Raw genomic sequence first — 18,830 nt, forward strand, 5'->3', positions numbered from 1 at the left:
GTAGGGGCCTTTGAAAATGTTCTTCTGTACAAGGGCTTCCTGCTCCTGAAGGTTTGAGAAACCCCAGTTTAAGTGACAGAATGGGGGACCTACACAAAGAGGTAGGTGGTTTTAATGTTGTGGCTGATTGGTGTAGATTGTAATAATTAGGTGGCAGCTTAAGGGCTGAAGAGCTTTCCTGAAAGGCCTTTCGCTTACTTTTAGGGACTTGTCTTAGGATTGCAAGTGTTTCAAGCTTAATTGGGTAATTATCTTACAGCGTCCTTCCTCGGGGGCATTTGATCAGTTTTTCTTTTAAACAGAAGCAATAAGACAGGAAAACAAGCACTACATAGAAAAGATTTTGGATTTCAAGCCAGCATACCGAAGTGGAAGTGGCATTAGGAACAGGCTACGATGCCAGGACACCTCAGCAGGATACAAGTGTTGACATGTGATGCAACCCTGGATGATCTCAGCGCTGCCTGCCTGTAAAAAGAAAAATCTACACCAAGAATCATCATTAGCATATGAATGAAGGTCAGCAGTAATCTATGGCACACCGCAAAAGATTCCCTCTGAAGGAGGCTCTGAAACTGTATTCACAACAAAGTTTTGTCTGTACGGAGGTGAGAACTAGCTGGTGTGTTTTGCACATATCAAAAGAGGAGCCTCTATAAAGAAGGAATTTAGGGAATAAAAGAACAGCCTATGGGAAAGTGGCTCAAGCGCTTTGTCTTAGAGAAATGATTCAGCCACTCAGAAGATTTAGGCATGAATATAATTGGGTCTACTGTCAGGCTCATATGGCACAGGTCCACAGCAGCACATCAAGTAAATAAGATTTTTCTTTTTTTCTTAGGAAGGTGCATTCCTTGCAGCACCTCAGACAAACACGACACTCCTTTCAGTGCATGCACCACCTCTCCTTTTCTCTTAATTTCCACCCACAGACATGCACCCGTGTACCATCTGTCACTTTCAGGTCAGAGGTGTGATTTTTTTTTTTGCCTTACAATGAATACATTATCTACACACAATGATGGCAGAGGCAGACAGGCTGTGTTAGCTCTGGTATGGAAATATTTTGCAACTGGGTGCTACTAGAGGAAAAGAGCTGTTTTTCTGGAAGGCTGTCTTGCTTTATGTGGCAATGTAAGTGGGAATGAGTGAAAGGGGCTTATTCACTAATGCTAATTTTCACAAGACAAAAAATCTTTTCCTACCTTACTTTGAATAAACAGACTTTAAACTAAGAATTATTTTCCAGGTCTGTTAATTTGTACTCTGTAACAGAAGGCTGTAAAATGTTGGTGAAAGATGAAGCTGCTGTTTTGTTGTTTCATAATGCGTTATGTAGTAGTATGATGGTTATTTCAGTTGCTTCTAGCACGACTCAAAAAGCAGTTGGTAAGCCTGGCCAAGACTCCTCTAGCGATTAATAACCCATGGCCAGTGGTCACCTTCAGGGTGGTTGTCATAAGGTTTGGTAACATTCTTGCTTCAGGAGGAGAATAACGGCTAACGATGATAGTGTTTTTTTCATAGTTCAGTACAGAGATAAAGGACATTAAGCTCAAGACCCAGTCATCATGAGGAATGGCTTATTTATGGATGCAGTTAACAGTAATAGCCCATTTATCGAGCATGAACATTAAAACAAAAGTAATGGCAAACAAACAGCTAAAAATATAAAGCTTATTTTCTATATAGCAGTAGGTACAAAGTATAGAAACAGCTTAATGCTGCTAACCTTCTCTGTAATTTTGCAGGCAAATTTTGCAGACAAATCTGAGGATATTGTGGTAGAAATGCTAATTCCTAAAATTAGATGCATCCTTGCATCTCTTGTTCCATCAGAAAAACAAAACGCCCAACGTTTTCTGTTCATTTTGATATGTTTTTGACTCATTTGGCACCCTAAGTGTAATCGTGGTATGAAGATTGTCATTCAAGGAAGGCAGACCCACAAGTTCCTTTGTGTGTTTAATATCAAGACTGAATGTTCTGCAGTTCAAATACTGAAATGCTGGTGTAAAAAAGTTGCGAGGAAAAGGCAGGCAAGAGTGACAAGAGTGAAAATGGCTAAAGTCTCACTTATTAAGTCAACGCAGCAGGCTGCTGTTTGCCAGGGCGAGGTGTTACTCATGTGAAGGAGTGTGACAGTGCGAGGAGACAGCAGCCAGGCTGTAAATCTGGAGCTGTGGTCTGGAATGCTGTTCATGTCAGAACTCGCTTCCTCTTCCAGTTATGAAAGACCCCTTAAAGAAGATGGCATGCTGACAAAATCTTTGTGCACAACTGTCTCACCTCTCTGTAGTCTTACGGTACCAGGTTGAGCACACAGTGAGCTGTGCAGCTTTGGATTGGTCGTTATAATCGTTCCTCCATTCTGCCTAAATGTTCCTCCCATCTCATATCATGTCTTTTCCACACCAGTAATCCTTTTCTTGCTTTTCCTACAATCTATGTGTGTATTCCCATTTTTTGAAATTCATCTGGTCAATTTAGAGTTTTTCATGCAAACTAACAATTGTAGCCTTAAGAGGCTGAAGTTTTGAACATCTCGTGGTGCTAAAAAATCCTTTTTGAAGACCACGCCTTTGTAAACTATAGCTTACAGTCGGCGCCTTCATTGTAGTGTACTTTCTAAAAGGTTTCCCCTCATAAATTTCCAAATATAAGTAAAAAGACTTCTTGCAGGCTCAGTTGAAAGCTTAATAAGGAACTGCCATAACATCTGAATATAAACCATAGCAGATTAGTAGAGGCTGGCTGCTTAGGTCTACGCATTAACTCGTGGGGCTCAGTGCATCACCACTAGCTTAGTACACTTTTGTCTTTCTCCAGGCAGTCAGCACAGGCTAAAACTACTAAACTTCAGGCCCTTAAAGAGCCCAAACCAGGCTAACGCAAACACGTTGCTGTTCCAGACACAGTAATAAAAAAACTACAAAAATTTAAAATGTGCTTTACATCCTATAGCAGCGGTCCCCAATCCTTTTTGCACTACGGACCGTCTTTTGTCTGACAATATTTTCACAGACCTGCCTTTAAGGTGTCACGGATAAATACAACAAAATAAAACCAACCGGTACCAAAAAAAACAAAGATTTATTGATTTATACATAACACGGGAAAAAACCCAGGGAAATCGAGTTAATGATAAAAACGATTTAAAAAAATAAAAAATGTTATTTTTATTGTTATTAAAAATAATGTTTTTTTAATAAACCGGTGGCCCGAGAGAGGGCCTCCTCTCGTGGCCCGGTACCAAACGTTTTACGGACCAGTACCCGGGGGTTGGGGGCCACTTTTAATTGAAATGAAAGAGAAGAGAGAGCGATGTGATTGGTTTTCTCCAAGTAGTTATTTCTCCCACTTTTTTCTTGGTGAGAGGAACTACATAATTGATGTTTATGGGACAACAATTGCTTTATAATGGCGTAGATCACTGGAAAGGCGGGAGACACTGTTCAGAGATCCTGGTTGACTTCCAGGGAAAAGCAAATGCTGTGTCTTTGTCCTAATGTCAAGTTTGTTAACAATGATAATAATAATAATGAGCATGAAAAACTTTGTTTACTAAGTAGAAGTTATGGCATGTGATTTTAATGTCCTCTCTTAGATGATATTTATACTACAGTCAAGTGTGTATATACTGTTAAAGTCGATTTTGTAAAGTGAAAATGTTCTCAAGTCTATAATTTGCCGGATAGCCTGACATGCATGGAAATGTATTTCCTTGAGGAAAAGAGATGTTGTCATTATAGCATGCGGAGGGGCTCGTCTGCTAGCTGCTGAGGATCAAAACAGTCTTTTACACGAGTTTGCTGTACAAGTTCAAGCAAGACCCTGCCCTCAGCACCTCACTCTCCCTGTCACACACACATGCACACACACATGCGCACAAGTTGTTTTTCTCCGGCTGCATCTGCTAGCAACTTTTGTAAAAATAAAAGCGTGGCATTTGATTTACAGGCAAAGGTGTTTTTTGATTGCTTGGAGAAAACTTTCTTGCAGTAGCTCCTTTGTTCCTTTCTTTGGGCCATCGAGGCACTGAGTCATCTCTCTATTATTTGGCTTTTTTACACTGTGCACATATCACCATCAGCCTCTCCACACGTCCTGTCCTCTTTATTTTCACAGCTGTAACACCAGCAATTATCACATCTTTCCATCTCGTTTTTGAATTCAGAACCCACACGTTCTTGAAGCTCACATGAACTAGGATCCTAAAGATGAGGTTAAAAAAGCTGAGGTGCTGCAGGGGATTGTGGTGGTGTGATTGAAAGTTTGACTTTGGGTGTAAAAGCTATTTAACGATGGTCCGTCCAAAAGTCATAAAGCAGAGAAATCAAATGAGACAAATCAAAGATGTGGCTTCAAAACACAGACGAGAGAGAGAGACGAGATGAAATCTAAAAGCTTATAGTAAAATATCACATTTCCTCACCTGTGGTTTTTTGATACAGATGTTTTCTTCATCTTGTCATGACATGAATAGCCTGAGATCAGTTCCTGTAATTCAATGCAGTTAAGAAATTACTTAAATGATAGTGATCAGGATGAAAATTAGTTGTCTGCTGGCATGGGGCTGTAACTCTCTTCACTCTTGCTTCCCTCAGCTTTCATTGAGAATGTCCAGACCTCCTGTGCTAATAGCCGAGAGGCGGGCAGGACCAACGAGAGTTCATCATGGAGGCCACAGCTCACCACCATCACTGTCTCCAAGAAGCGCAACTGGTTGCAGCAGAGCTCACTTGGGAAGAATCAGTGCACTAAGGATGAGCTTCAGGGAATGCTGGGAGCCGACGAGGAGGGCAGCCAGGGTTTCCATCAGCCACTTCCTTCTCCTAGTCCCTCCCCAGACCATCTGAGGCCCTCAAGGGGAGCACCCCCTAGGCCGGTTCGCTTGCAGCTGCCGCAGGTTAGCCTCGAGGTCTCTCTTTTTAAAAAGATGAGCTATAGATCAAGCAAAAGTTGGCCAGTTAGCTTAGCTAAAAACACAGAAACTGGGGAATACAGCTAGCCTGGCTCTATCCGAATTCATTTAAGGCTACAAACAAAGAAATAGTCCCAAAGATAATGTGTCATCATAAACCCACAAATGATATAATAAGAGAATCTGAGAATCTGAAACTGTGTAGCTAGATGCTTCCAAATTTATTCTAAGTTGAGCTAACTAGATAAATAAGCCTAATTTCCCATTAAGTCTTATACTAATGCAGAAATGCAACCAGCAGTTTTCTGGCAAAGTTTAACAAGAAAATGTGTCGTTTTAGGTCAGCGTTAGTCCGGCAAAAGTGTCTCCTCACCCTCATAGCATGGACCCAGCTGAGGAAAACGATGCAGATGACGAAGGGGAAATTTGGTACAATCCCATACCTGAGGAAGATGAGCAAAACAATTCTGATCAACGCTCCCGAGGGCTGACCGCCCCTCCTCGAGCTGAACCCCAGAGGGGGTCCAGCAAAGGGACTGATTTGGTTCATGGTGGCAAGTCCCTAGATGGATCCGGCTGTGGTGGGCCAGAGGCCCTCGTGGAAAGCCTCGGTGGCGGTTCAGGAGATGCAAGTCAGGGGAATGCTGTGCATTCCACAGAGGTACTACATGCGCACAGGCAGATGCTCGCGTGCAAACCTCAGGAGGAGGGGGGGCCTTCCAGCAGCAGACCCACAGGTAAGGCAGAAAAAAAGACACCCACACCTTCCCACATTCTAACTTCACTTCCTGCTTTTCATCAGCTTCTTTACTCACTTGTTCCCTACCAATTTTCTGTGGTTGATGCTTGAAGGGCAATTACACTCTTTGTCGCTTTGCCAGTTTCTCTCGGCAGATTTTTGCAGTTGTGCACACCTTGAGCACTAATCAAAGTTAGTGTTGACAATGTTACCAGTCAACAGATAAACAGACTTTTTTAAGCTCAACATTTTTCCCAGCTCTGTAAAGGCTCTGCTTACAAATAGAAATTCTTATATCATCTATAAGTGCTGGAGTGTGTAATTTTAAAAAAAGGTGCACTAAGAGAGGCAATCTGAAATTCCTCTCAAACCATATTTAAGTTCATTTCATACCAACTGGTCAAGATCACAAATAGGTTAAAGTGATTAAATCATCCAAATTGGCAACTCAAGGTTTTAAAATCTCCAGTTTTCAATTAACATAAGTCAAAAGTTTGTAATAAGGAGCCAGACAAGGAGAGTTTCTTCTTCTTTCTCTTTTGATCGGCGCAGACAGGAGCCACGGCTGTCAAATCTCATCGCTGCACATCAGTGTTCCTCATAAATTAAACTTAGACAGACAGAGGAATTCATTCCTTCTGGCTAATTCATTCCTGAGAGGAAAGAATATCAATTTACTTGTTATTCCAGCTAATACACACACACACACACACACACACACAGTGAACTTTGTATATTATGGCTCATTGAAACACCTCTCCTACAGAAAACAAATTCAAGACCTAAAGATTTATTTGCAGATATAAATGAATCGTAGCCTTCTGTCTTTTTCACTTGCTGCGCTTTTTATTTACTCGTGTTTTTGAAAGTCATTGACAACTCTGCTCTACAGCGACGACATGATGATGACAGCCAGCACACGGCTCCCTGTCTCTTAATAAGCCCTGGTCTGTTTTTTCTAACTTCCGACTTTTTGTTCTCTGTGATGTGGCAACATGGTAGTTTGAACCAATTGGCACATCTTGAGCTGAGCCTATAATTACAACTTTTAACAACGCTTTTCTGTGGCACGCAACAGCCATTTTTTTCTAGCTGTGTGAGCACAAAGACAGGCTAGATGCTTTGGGTTTGGAAATCTAATGCTTCAGCTTTAGCGTTCTCAGCAACAGTTCCACAGCAGGGGTGAAGGTGTCTTAACAAGCTCAGCAGAAACTTTTCCCTCCACGGCTACGCCAGCTTTTTAAGAGTTAAAGTCATGATCACTGAGACGCTGAGCTCTCGGTGAGGGCTAACAAATGTGCTCTTGACAAGGACACAGGCTTTGATTGGCGTATGATAAACTCCTTCATCCTGGCTCTTGCTGACATCACATGTGGCTCAGCAAAACTCTCTGCCCTGAGAGACTTTCCTTGTAGGATTAGGATTAAATCAGAATGAGGCTCAGTGTACCAGCCCAGGAAAAGCACTAATCATGCTGCACTAATTAAATGTAAGCTTCTTTTTTTGGTGCACCTTTCGTTGTCAGACCCATTGTGCCATTTTGCAGCACAGAGGAAACTGGATAAGCAGACGAGTGGACATAAGTGGAGGCCGGACTGCATTGTTCAGTAGATTTTTTTCCAATGTTTGGCAACATGCTACTATTCAAAGACCTGTTCCTCATTTACATCCCGTAATGCAGTTTGGGAGCAGTCAGTAGAAGATGTGCGATACTGTTGGTTTACTCGTTGCCTGAAAACGAGACAAGAGAACAGCAGTGTTGTCCCCCCCCCCTCCCGCTCCGGAACTGCCTCCCTCTCTGCTGCCTGTTGACTTTGCAATTGATTCCTGTGGGTTCGTCGACGCCATCCCACACTCCGCCGCAAAAAAAAGAGCAACGTGCTCGAGTAAGTGTCATCAGAGAGGAAACACTCACTGGCTACTGGTTGATTATTCATTGTGGATGCAGTGGGACTTTTAGTTTAGCTTCACTGTCTTTCTTCATCTTTAGTTAGAAACCTCCTCTCCCTTCAGAAATTGCTATGTGCATTAGGGCTGCAGAATGACACCGCACTCCTCCACTTTAAACTGGTAGGCAGTGTTGGGGGATGGTGGGCAGCAAAAAGGGCAACAGCTCTCCTTCAATTCACCCACTGTTCCATTCCTCAAAATAAGCCTAGATAATGACCAAACATTGTTTCCTGGGTGAGTGATGTGCTTCATCACTGACCTCAAAACGCTAAGTGCATTAGTCTGTGTTATAGCACACAATTATCAGTAAGTATCTGCTGAATCTGGAAGAATATTGATTAACATATTACTTACTTTGGCATTTTATAGCTTTGAGGGAAACGCATCGGCACTTTTTTCATGTGGTTGCCGTCGATTGCTTGCAGCCGTTCCCCAATTTTGCAGAGTCGGAAGATTGATTGATTGATTACTCTCAAACCCTTCAGGTCAACTTAGCTGAAAGATTGTGAACAGGCAGAAATGTCTAGCTTTAGAAGTGTTGGTAAGCACATTTCTTTTCTGCTGAACGGAGCCAGTTGAAGTTGCTTTTTGTTACCTGTTTTCAGTGTTTATTATAGATTGTGTGTAAATGTTTGGCATCACCACCATCATGTTGAATATTGGTTTGTGGTCTAGAATTCTGAATCCCAATACTGACCGTTTTGTCTTGCTTATTTCTGGAGTTTACAGAGACTATATTTGGATAAGAGGGTTTACTGTAGCATCAGCTGTTGGTTTCTGAAGAGCGGTTTTGAAGCCTCAGCTTTACCATTGTGACCATTCCCATCACTCCCAGCGTTATTAAAAATGTGGTCTTGGACTCCACATTTTAAAGGGCTAAAACCTCCTCCAACCTAGTTGTAGCAATTTGTATGTTACTGTGGCTCTTTATAGGTAATAATATGTTTAACTAAACCTCAGCAAAGACACATGTTTGTTGGTAGTAACATCACTATAACCGCCACCATGAGCCATATCTTTTATCACATCTACTGTATTTGTGTTTAAGTTACCACGTAATGGGTTGGTTGGCCACATTTTCTAAATGTGCCCGTGCCACTTACGATATATTCTTTGATCTAGGATTTACAAAGGTTTTAACTACAAAAAAAAAAAAAAATTCAAGAAGAGTGCTGCCCCAGACTTCTTCAGTCCAGCCTCTCTGTCACTCTCAACTTTTTTCATCTTTTCTGTTTTCTGTTTCCAATTCATTGTGAAAATGAGACCGTACAGACACCACTTTATCTGCCGGTTTAGAAATTTGACAGTCCCTTCATTGATTGAGTGTGAATAGGGGCATCTGTTGAATTAATGAAGCCGTGCAGATGTAGATGACTCTTTGCGACCATGGTTTTCTTCTGTTCGGCTGGCTGGTTCTTTTCCCTCTCACCGGATACACTCCAGACTCCTCGTGTGCTGCCTATTGAGTGACTTTTTGTCCATTTCAATGCTCTATTTGTATGGAGAATAATGATTGATGGACTTTGGGGGTGGTGAGCTTGCTGTGTTCCCAATCTGCTGTTCCCTTTAGCGCCTGTTTGGGGAATCTGACTTGGCCAGCACTCAGAATGGGATCAGAGCTATTTCTGGGGGATGTTTTGGTCACACTGGCAGTTGAGTTTGAGAGTTGGCCCTGGTTGCAAGTTACAGAGAGCTCACGCCTCTGAGCTGAAACTGGGAACCTAATCTATGCTGACGATTGCATGGTTGGGTCTGGAGGACGTCAACAACTTTGTGAGGGCCGCACTTCAAAACCAGAACAGATTCCTTAGCCGGATGTTAGATGTGAAGTTCGGGTCACATAGTTTTCTCATAGCTCTCTCTTTCTGCTCTGTTCTTCATTTCAGCACCAGAGCAGCTGTGGAAAACTTTTCTGGTCTCTGTTTTTAGGGGAGAAAACATTAGTGAAAGCAGAATTTTTATATACTGTAACTAAATATACATAAATTGGAGGTCATAAGTCACACAAAGGTAGTTCATAAAGCTTTACGACTCTTTTCTAACTTGATTAGTTTTCTTCCAACTACAAAAATTCAAAACTTCAAAGATGTCCATCACAATTTTCCAGAGCCTATGTAATGTCTTAATCTTGATAGTTTTTTTCCAAGCACAAGTCTAAACCAAAGCTCATATATTATATTAAAAGTAAAAAATCCTCACAAGGAATAAATTCATTGTATTGCTTCATAATTAATTATCTGACTCCATGAACACAGTGCTGTCCAATAAAATAATTAGGCTCCTTAAACAGGATAGCTAGTTTGAGTGTAGCGTTTGACCTTCTCTCACACTTCAGCTCCTGTTTGTGACCGAATGGGTTGTTTGTGTCAGCAGACGGTGGACGGTAGCTGGTGGCTGTCTTAGGCTTCACCTATGTAAATTTGAGTCACTGTGCTATACCTCTTGACCATCATTTTAATTTTTAAAAACTAGCTGAGTGAAAACCAAGATGTATTATTGGTATAAATTAAGATTAAATCCAGGTACAATTAAAGTCAGCTTTTGAACCACTTACATTATAAAGTAAATAATTTTAAAGCATGTAGGACCTGAACTGCATCAAGTAGCAACTCGCATAACCAATACTGTTAGCAAAATTTAGCGCTTCTTTGTTATTTCAACATTTGTACTGGTGGATATTTGAGTGATATGAAATACAATACTTACTTTTTAAAAGAGAATTCCTAGACCACTTTGCTTGAACCATTGCTATTTTTTTTAAACATTAAAAAAAACCAACAGTTACCAATCTTGGGATCAAGCGGACCATGAAGGATCCACCCAGTGCATCCACCTGGGAAAATAAGGGCCTATTTGTGGGCCACATTCATTGCCTTGCTATGCTGTAAGCAGCTTCCAGATGTGAAGGATGTAGCGCCTGAATCGGGATGCACAGTGTATGACTCAACTATACAGGCTATGCTAACCAAGCTTGCTAGAAGAGGTGGGAGATATAGCATATCGTAATATTTCAAGGACATTTGTGATAATTATATTTATGACAATGTTGAAGAAAAAAACCCACTGAATAATGTTTTATCACTTACCGGAGCTATCGTAAAGCAGCAGTAGCATTAGGGCAAACAAAGTGAGAGCTGTTTTCCATTCTTTTTTATCCAATGAGCTACTATCACTGAAGACTCTGTGTTCTTCTGCTTCTGTCCCAAATGATAATAATTTGTTTGTTCTCTCACGCTTTGTTGGAGGTTATCATGGTGGCTCCCTTCGTAGGTACTAAATCATCATTGTATGCTGGCACGCTGCTTCCAGTCAGTGTGAACTCATTGTGTTCCCATATCATTGATAACCACGGCATTATTGTGGACAGTATGGTACAGCTCTAGTTGCTAGCTTTAGTTGATAACTTAGCATTCTGCCCTCTTTTCCAATAATGGTCACTTCTAGGCTTCCAAAATATGGTGGCTGCCAAAATGCTAACATTGAACTTTCAAAAAAAAAAACCTCCCACAAGTGAAATGGTGATTTCACGGTGGCTAAGTCCATGAATGAAATTTAATTCTGATGCTAGCAGCAGCATTTTCTCTCATTCTTGCTTTAGCTGTGTTATACGTTGCTATCAAATCACTTGGTCTCTGAGTAACGTTCTTCACTTACCCTATGTGATGAGCATTTGATATTTTTTTACTGCATTTATTATATCTGTGCAGTACATGGGTTTTTTTTATGTCTATTTTTAGATAAAAAAGGAGTTGCATGTCAACAGTTACCACATATCTTCTAGTATGTTTTTCACTCGAGGCAGTGTAGTGAGACCGATGTGGCTGCAGGCTGACTAGAATTAGCAGCCTCTCTGTCATTTGAGTTACAGCTGAGGAAGAAAAGGCCAGCAGCAGTAGGCGAGTGAGGCTACATGAGGAGTGCTTTGGCAGGGGGCCATGTTGTGCTAGCGAGGAGGACTGCATGCTTGGATATATTAGCAGAGGTTTTGTAACCATTGTAATGAAACGGCCCTGCTCCTGCAGCCGCTGAAAGGCCTTCCAACACCGAATGATTTGGAGCCAAGGGGGAGAGGAAGCGGCTTAAAGCTGAGCTTCGGTCACCGGGTAAAGAAACTACAGGACAAGTATGCCATTCACCAGTTTATTTACACTCCCCTTGTTTGTTAGCACAACCTGGTCCTTTTTGTTTCAACAGTTAATTAACACATGCACATTTGGCAGACGTGCTTGTACGGGCACATGCACTCAAGTGAATACCAGCAATTTTACAATCTTGAACTCCAGATTATTGTCTCCCTCCAAGGCTTATCAGAGTATATGCAGAGCAAATAGTCTCTCTCATGTTCACTGTCAGACACACACGGCTAATACACAGTCTCACATTCTTGCTGACCAGGTGCCTGATAATTGTTTAATTGCAAGACACTTCATATTGTCTCGCTATTATTTCCATCTTGGTTATCTTATGTCTGCTGTCAGGTGTATTTGGCAATGAACTGTTTTTCCCTCGCATGCACCCACACCCTACACTCCCTATTCTTACACCTGTCTGGTGCCAGTACTGTGATAAAGCATCGCCATAAATTCCTGAGCTTTGTTAAGAGGTGTCAGTGGCCGAGGGCAGCAGGATCAGGAAAGGCATGTGCTTATGCGTGTTTTTATGAAAGCACTCTTGCTTTGTGTTACAGTAATACGGTGGGTGCATGTCCATGATAAAATGTTGGAGGTTGACACAGTTAGCCAGCTCAGGTGTCCTCCAGAAGAATGCAGACCTTTTGCCCTTTGACCTAAGAACATGGCCCTGGAGGGCTGGGTGTCAAGTCATCGCCCCTGAACCTAAGCTTGTGAGGTGTCACGTTACCCTGCTGGCTGCTGCCACAAGGCCAGAGGCTACAGACACAGCTTTCATGTGTGTGTATGTGCCACAGTCACACAGTGCAAGTGTTATTACCTTTAGGATTAGTGTGTGTTGCCTCGGTCCATGTTGATTATCCAAAGAATGTGACAGCAGCAGAGAACTGATGATTCTCGCTCTAGAAGGTGAAGGCATTTGTTAGTGAGGTAAATGAGCTAATATAGGTCATAAAACGTGGGTGCTGTGTTTCTACTGTCCTGTGTTTTAATTCAGCAATGATGCAACAGCTGTCCTTACTGCACTGGCACATGTTCAATAATTACTGGGATGACAGTTTGATTAGAAACAAACGTTTTCATTCAAATTCAAAACTCAAGACGTGTGCACGGATGCCGCATAAAAGTGTAGCTAATATCAGCTATCTGTGTTAATAACACAATGCCAATATTTCACTTTTAAAAATCACTGATATTATAAACACTAATCATGATGCTCCTACACAATTATTAAAAATATCCTTGTTTATATAATCTTGCTCAGATATTTCTCATATTAATCTTTTGACGCTGGTGCATTTTGCCTTCAAGCTTAACTTGAACATGTTGAGGCTGCCCAAACTAAGAGATTAGCAGAATCTACAATATTATAATTAATGTAATACCATGTTTGGTTCTAGTAGTACAAGCATTGTCTCGACAGCAACGGTACAGTTACTTTCCTTAATCAGATATATGCTTAGTCTTATATAAAGTGTTGTAAAACAAATAGCCATATGCCTATTTTAGCAAGGATATTGCCTGACATGTGTTGTTTTCCTGTGGCTGTATTGTTACCACTTTAAACAAGAGACAGGATTGTTTTTACTGTAAATTAAGTGACAATTCTCAATGTTTATGTACAGCCTGTATTAAATGCATGTTTACCAAATACAAAAACCCGTGGGTTCAATCCAATACGGGTTCTAGTTGTACTCTATCTGATCCGCACTGTAAATCAGATTATAAGAGAACAAAATAGTTTTTTCACGAGGAATTTCACTTCTAAACTCCTCCCAAAAGCTCTCTGTATACTACCCCTGATGTTTGGTGTATTTGCACTACCAGTGGTCTCCACCCGTTTTTTCCCATCTTAGAGCACCTCTATGTCTATTATAGGCAGGAAGCTGTGACAAGGAAGGCTACTGAGCTGGGCTAAAAGGAGTGTAAACATGGTTTGATGAGGAATGTGAGAGAACAGCCGTGTTCATTTTGTACATTCACCAGTGGGCTTGCCAGCCTTCCAGTCGTCCATCTAGACCTCGGAGTGCCTGGACAAGGGGTGCCTTTGTCCCTCATCTGTCGGCTACACCCTGCCCTGCTCCTGCCCCCCATCTTACCCTTCTCTCCATCCTGTTGCACCTCCTCTGCCTCCCTCTTTTCACCCGTGGGCCCTCACCCCAGAATAGCACAGCGGGTTCCCTCAGAAAAATAGAACTGGTGAAGTTGGCAGGATCAGGCGCTCTTTGCTTCTTCCTCTGTTCACTTTGTCGCTCTCTCCATATTTGTTCTGTCTCTTACATCACTATTTGTTTCCAGAGTTTATTCAGAGAAAGTAATTAGCCAAAACTACATTAGTGGCTTAAACAAGGAGTCTCAACTCAATACAATATAGTGTGAATGGGTTGAATAGCTTCTCAGTGCCAACACTGAGGAGCTATTCACTCGTGTTGCTTAATATCTAGGCCAGATCTAAAAACACTCATCAAAAGACCTTCAAAAAGTAAATTCCTTCTCTGAATCATGTGTTTCAGCTTTAATCTTCCATGACCCATGCAGTGAGGTATCAGCTCTTTAGTTAAAAAAGGCAGGTAAGCCATGGAGGAAATCTTGTTAAAGGAGTGCTGAAAGCAGAAAATAGTTATGTAAGTCAGGTTCAAGCTTCCTGTAGGGCAGACTAGGCAGGATGCTCATAATTTGACATATTCCACTTTAATCACTCAAATCGTAGCTGACTCTGTGTCAGCTCGTTCTGTTTTTTTGCCAGGTAGATTTTTGGGGCTTGGAAGATTACAGTGTGTTTGGCTGTGGGGACCTGAATTCAAACCAATAGAAAGAATATACAAATGGGCTGTTGTCAGTACAAGAAAGTGTTCAAAATTCAAATGAACTATGAATCAGATTCCTGGATCTGAAATGGGTGGCTTGTGTTGTGAGTTCCTAATAGCAGAGCCTGCAGCTAATTCTTTTGGGGTTTTTGTCAGTCATTGGCATTGCTTTCAGATACAGTCAGCTATTTCAACCAAGAAGGCTCAGACAGACCCAGAGGACAGAAAGGAGACAGAGCGACTGATGTTAGTACCAATGACTGGTAGGGAATAACTGTTTAAGTTTATAGCAAGTAAAGAGACCAAAAATGGTAACTGGTAACACATTAGCCTTAACAGCTGTGTCCGTATTGAACTTAAATTCTACTGCAAATTCTCCAAAATAGACCAAAATATTTGAATTATTTGCCATACAAGAAAATCATGATGAAAGCTTAAGTCCTGTAGACTAAACAGTGGTTGTCAGACACTCTATAGACACAGAAATCTTCATGTTCATTTAGACATCAAGGTAGGCGAGAGCTGCCTACAAGGTCAACCCCAAATGGATATCTTCCAGCTTGAATAATGACTGAGTAATTCTACCTCAGCCCTGAAGCAGCTGGTGTCTCCGGAAAGACATTTCCCTGCTTTTCTTTCTTTTGGAAGCGTAATGAGATTCCACTAAAATTTCCATCGTGCTTAGTTGAATTAATACGATATATTGCAAAGAGACCTCAGAAAGATATTAAAATTTTTAATATTACATCCGTTTCAGCAACCCTTTTCATCATAACCGTTAATTATCTTGAACATAGCTTGGGTCTACATATATAGACTGTAGCTGTATTATAAAGTGCTGAAGTGTTTATATGAAGCGTTGCCTCCCATATGTGTCTGTCACTGGATTACTGGGTTTCATGTAAACCTAATCACTTGATGATGTGCTGTGAGGGTGTAGCACTTTCCTGTAAATTATGGTTCACGCCTTTGATTTTAAATATTTTTTTTCCTGTCTATATCTAAGTAAAATTATCCTGGGGAACCAGTAACCTAAAGAATTTGTGACTGATGGTTACCTGTCTATTTCTTTCAATACTACACAAACTCTGCACTCCCTATTCCTGCACCTGTGTGGTACCAATACAACCTTAATGACTAAATAAACATGAAAATACAAAGAAAGAATAATCACATTTTCTCTTGTCCTGTCATTTCCTTTGTAGATTGTCTTGACCTGCCCAACACCGCCAGCTTTTCACCTCCCTCCAGCCCAAACCCGGCCAAGAAGAGCAGCTCAATCAACTGGTCGTTCCCAGACAAGATCAAGTCCCCACGTACCGTCAGGAAGATCTCCATGAAGATGAAGAAACTCCCAGAGCTAAGCCGTAAGCTCAGCGTCAAGGGGACCCAAAACAACAGCAGCAGCAATGGAAGCAGTCAGCTAGAACCGAGGGCCCATTCTCCAAAAGCAAATGGCAGCGGGTCAGAGGTTGTCTTGCAGACTTCAGGGCCTCCTCGGTTAGCTTCATCTGGGGGTGGGCAGGCTAGCCGTAATGTGATCTCACGCTACCACCTGGATAGCAGTGTGTCCACACAGCACAGCTTTTATAAGAAGAAAAGCAGTGGTAGCTCAAAGTCTGCCAGTAAAGGTGGCTACCTCAGCGATGGTGACTCGCCAGAGCTGGTGGCCAAATCTGGCAAACATGGGTCTGGAGAGGGGAAGGGAGGAAAAGGCAAGGATACAGAAGGAGGAGGTGGAAACTCCAGAATCAACGGCACAGAGCTGGACATTGATGCTTTCCGTCATTACAGCTTCTCAGAGCAGCCCAAGTGCAGCCAGTACATCTCAGGACTGATGAGTCTGCATTTTTATGGAGCAGAGGACCTCAAACCCCCACGTATTGACTCTAGAGATGTCTACTGTGCCATCCAGGTGGACTCGGTTAACAAAGCACGAACCGCTCTCCTCACCTGCCGAACAACCTTTTTAGATATGGACCACACCTTCAACATTGAGCTGGAGAATGCCCAACATCTGAAGCTGGTAGTGTTCAGCTGGGAGCCCACACCCAGACGCAACCGTGTTTGCTGCCATGGCACAGTGGTACTGCCTGCTCTCTTCAGAGTGACACGTTCCCACCAGCTGGCGGTAAAGCTGGAGCCACGTGGAGTTATCTATGTCAAGCTGAGTCTGATGGAGCAGTGGCAGAACTCATTGAACGGTGGTCCAGATGGAGACAGGGAGCCACAGGTGTTTGGTGTGGAGGTGTGGCGAGTGGTGGAGAGGGAAAATTCAGGACTGATGGTACCACTTCTTATAAGCAAATGCATCAATGAAATCGAGAAGAGAGGCTGTCAGGTGAGTGTAATTCTGTTCTCGTTTTCCCCAAATAATTTTTGTCAAAAAAATAAGAATAAAAGTACAATATCTCTGTTTTGAAACATGCTTATATATATATAGTCTAATCCTCTTCTCTAATGAGTCAGATTCATTTTTAAATAAGGCTGGTAATGTCCAATTTTAGAAATAATTTTTAAAATAGGAGGGAAAGAATGGCTGGAGGAATAATTCCACATTCACAGCATCTTTTTAGCTCCATGAAATGAGCACACACCCTGCAGCCATCAGGAAGGCTCAATAACTGGCATGAACTGAATGGACAGAGGAGACGTAGCACACTTAATGATGTCACGGAGTTTCTGGCTTCCTGAGGCAACTGGCTCTTTTATTCAGAGAAAGAGGCTCAGAGTTAAGAGGTTGCTGTAGTCATAGCAGGAGTGACAGAGGAAATGAGAGTTCATGAGGCCTTTGACAGCCAGCATAGAGAGAGCACAAAGAGGAAGAAGTGTTTCTCCTAATTAGAACTGAGACAGCAGCAATAATAACGTCTGACCACTGTTTTTGGCTCATCACTCTAGAGGGGCATGCAAGGGCCAATGGTAGTGCCTTGCTTGCCCCTCTAGAGTGTTCTTGACTGATCTCTCTAGAGGGGCATGCAAGGTTCAATAGGCAAACTTTTGGTGCCTGTGCATTATATTAGACTCTGTCTTCTACCACCTACGGCAGTACAGCAGAAGTAGTAGCAGCAAACCTTCCAATTTATAATAAATTGGAGAAATTTATTCATTTGAGCTCCAGTAAACAGTTTTTTACTCTCCATCTCCAGTAAGCCTGTGGCTTAAAACTTAAGGTTGCATATTAGCAACACGTCTGAAAGCCTGACTGGTGGTTGAATTGCACTGACATTTAAACAGGAAGAGAAATACAGCTCTCAATCACCTACAGCTTCGTTTTAGTCTTCTTTTTTAACTTTTCACTTTCTGTGAGTCAGACAGTGTTAAAGTGCAGTGTTAAATTGGTTTAGGGATATTTGTGCGGTATACACAAATATAAGATGTGAGTCTGATGGTAAGCACTGCCTCATTCACTCTGTAATTCTGTGCTGTGATATCAGTCTCTGCTTCTCCTTCACTCAGTCTGACAGTGTTTGTCGTCTGTCCCTCGCAGCTGTTTTGCTGCCTTTGTTTCTTCACAAAGATGCAGAGCAGCCTTTGTACATGCTATCAGTCTGAGATCAAGTGTAAGGGCTCCTCCAGGCTGCAGGCAGATAGAGTTCACGATGAGGATGACACCAGATCCCAGAGGAATTTGCAGGTTGTGTCACCAAAGCACGTATGGCTAGATGTGTAGCATTGCGCCTTTTCAAATGGCTTCATGGAGACTTTCTCTCAAAGTCTCTTAGAATTGTGTGTCCTCTGGGCTTCTGCGAGATGCTGGTTGTTTGTGAGTGTTTTGAAAAGACTGCAACTCATGCTATGTATGGGAGCACTCAGAGTGCTTTAAAGACAGGGGGATGTGTTTTTAAAAAGAGCTTTTATACATGTCATATATGATGCACACAGATATTGGGACATGTTAGGAGCAGCTATTCAGATGCATGCCTTTATACAGAACAGAAGGGTTTTTTTAAACAGACTTTTCATTTAATCATTGTGACTTCATCTGTCCTTTAAAGGCAGTGCCTTGGAGCTTTCATACATAGATCTTGATTACGTAATTGTTCCATGAAGATTCTTTTCGAAAATGACAGTTTATGTCATCTAGCAGTGATGATATAAGCAACAATCTTACTTATGCTATCTTAACTGGTTATTCAGTTCTTAACTGCTTATTGATTCAGGGTTGTGGAGGCCGATCCCATGAGTGAGAGGCAGAGTGAGACAGATTTTCTGATGCTGTTGTCTGACTTCCATTCTCAATGAATGAATGAATCGACAAGCTCTTTTTTATACTTGAC

The 18,830-nt window shown here is 41.9% G+C and overlaps 1 protein-coding gene across 1 annotated transcript in view; it reads left to right on the forward strand.

Moving 5' to 3' along the window:
- The window catches only part of syde2 (synapse defective 1, Rho GTPase, homolog 2 (C. elegans)), a 49,600-nt gene that overhangs the window by 6,124 nt on the left and 24,646 nt on the right, over positions 1–18,830 (forward strand). Inside the window, exons 2-4 of the mRNA XM_085376718.1 lie at positions 4,608–4,909; positions 5,265–5,661; positions 15,756–16,891. Of these exons, the coding sequence (XP_085232844.1) occupies positions 4,608–4,909; positions 5,265–5,661; positions 15,756–16,891 (1,835 nt within the window). The remainder of the gene's footprint in view (positions 1–4,607; positions 4,910–5,264; positions 5,662–15,755; positions 16,892–18,830) is intronic.

This window comes from Diplotaxodon limnothrissa, linkage group LG17, assembly GCF_057381915.1.
Source record: "Diplotaxodon limnothrissa isolate DT_005_m linkage group LG17, D_limnothrissa_male_GT1.1, whole genome shotgun sequence".
Lineage (NCBI taxonomy): Eukaryota > Metazoa > Chordata > Actinopteri > Cichliformes > Cichlidae > Diplotaxodon > Diplotaxodon limnothrissa.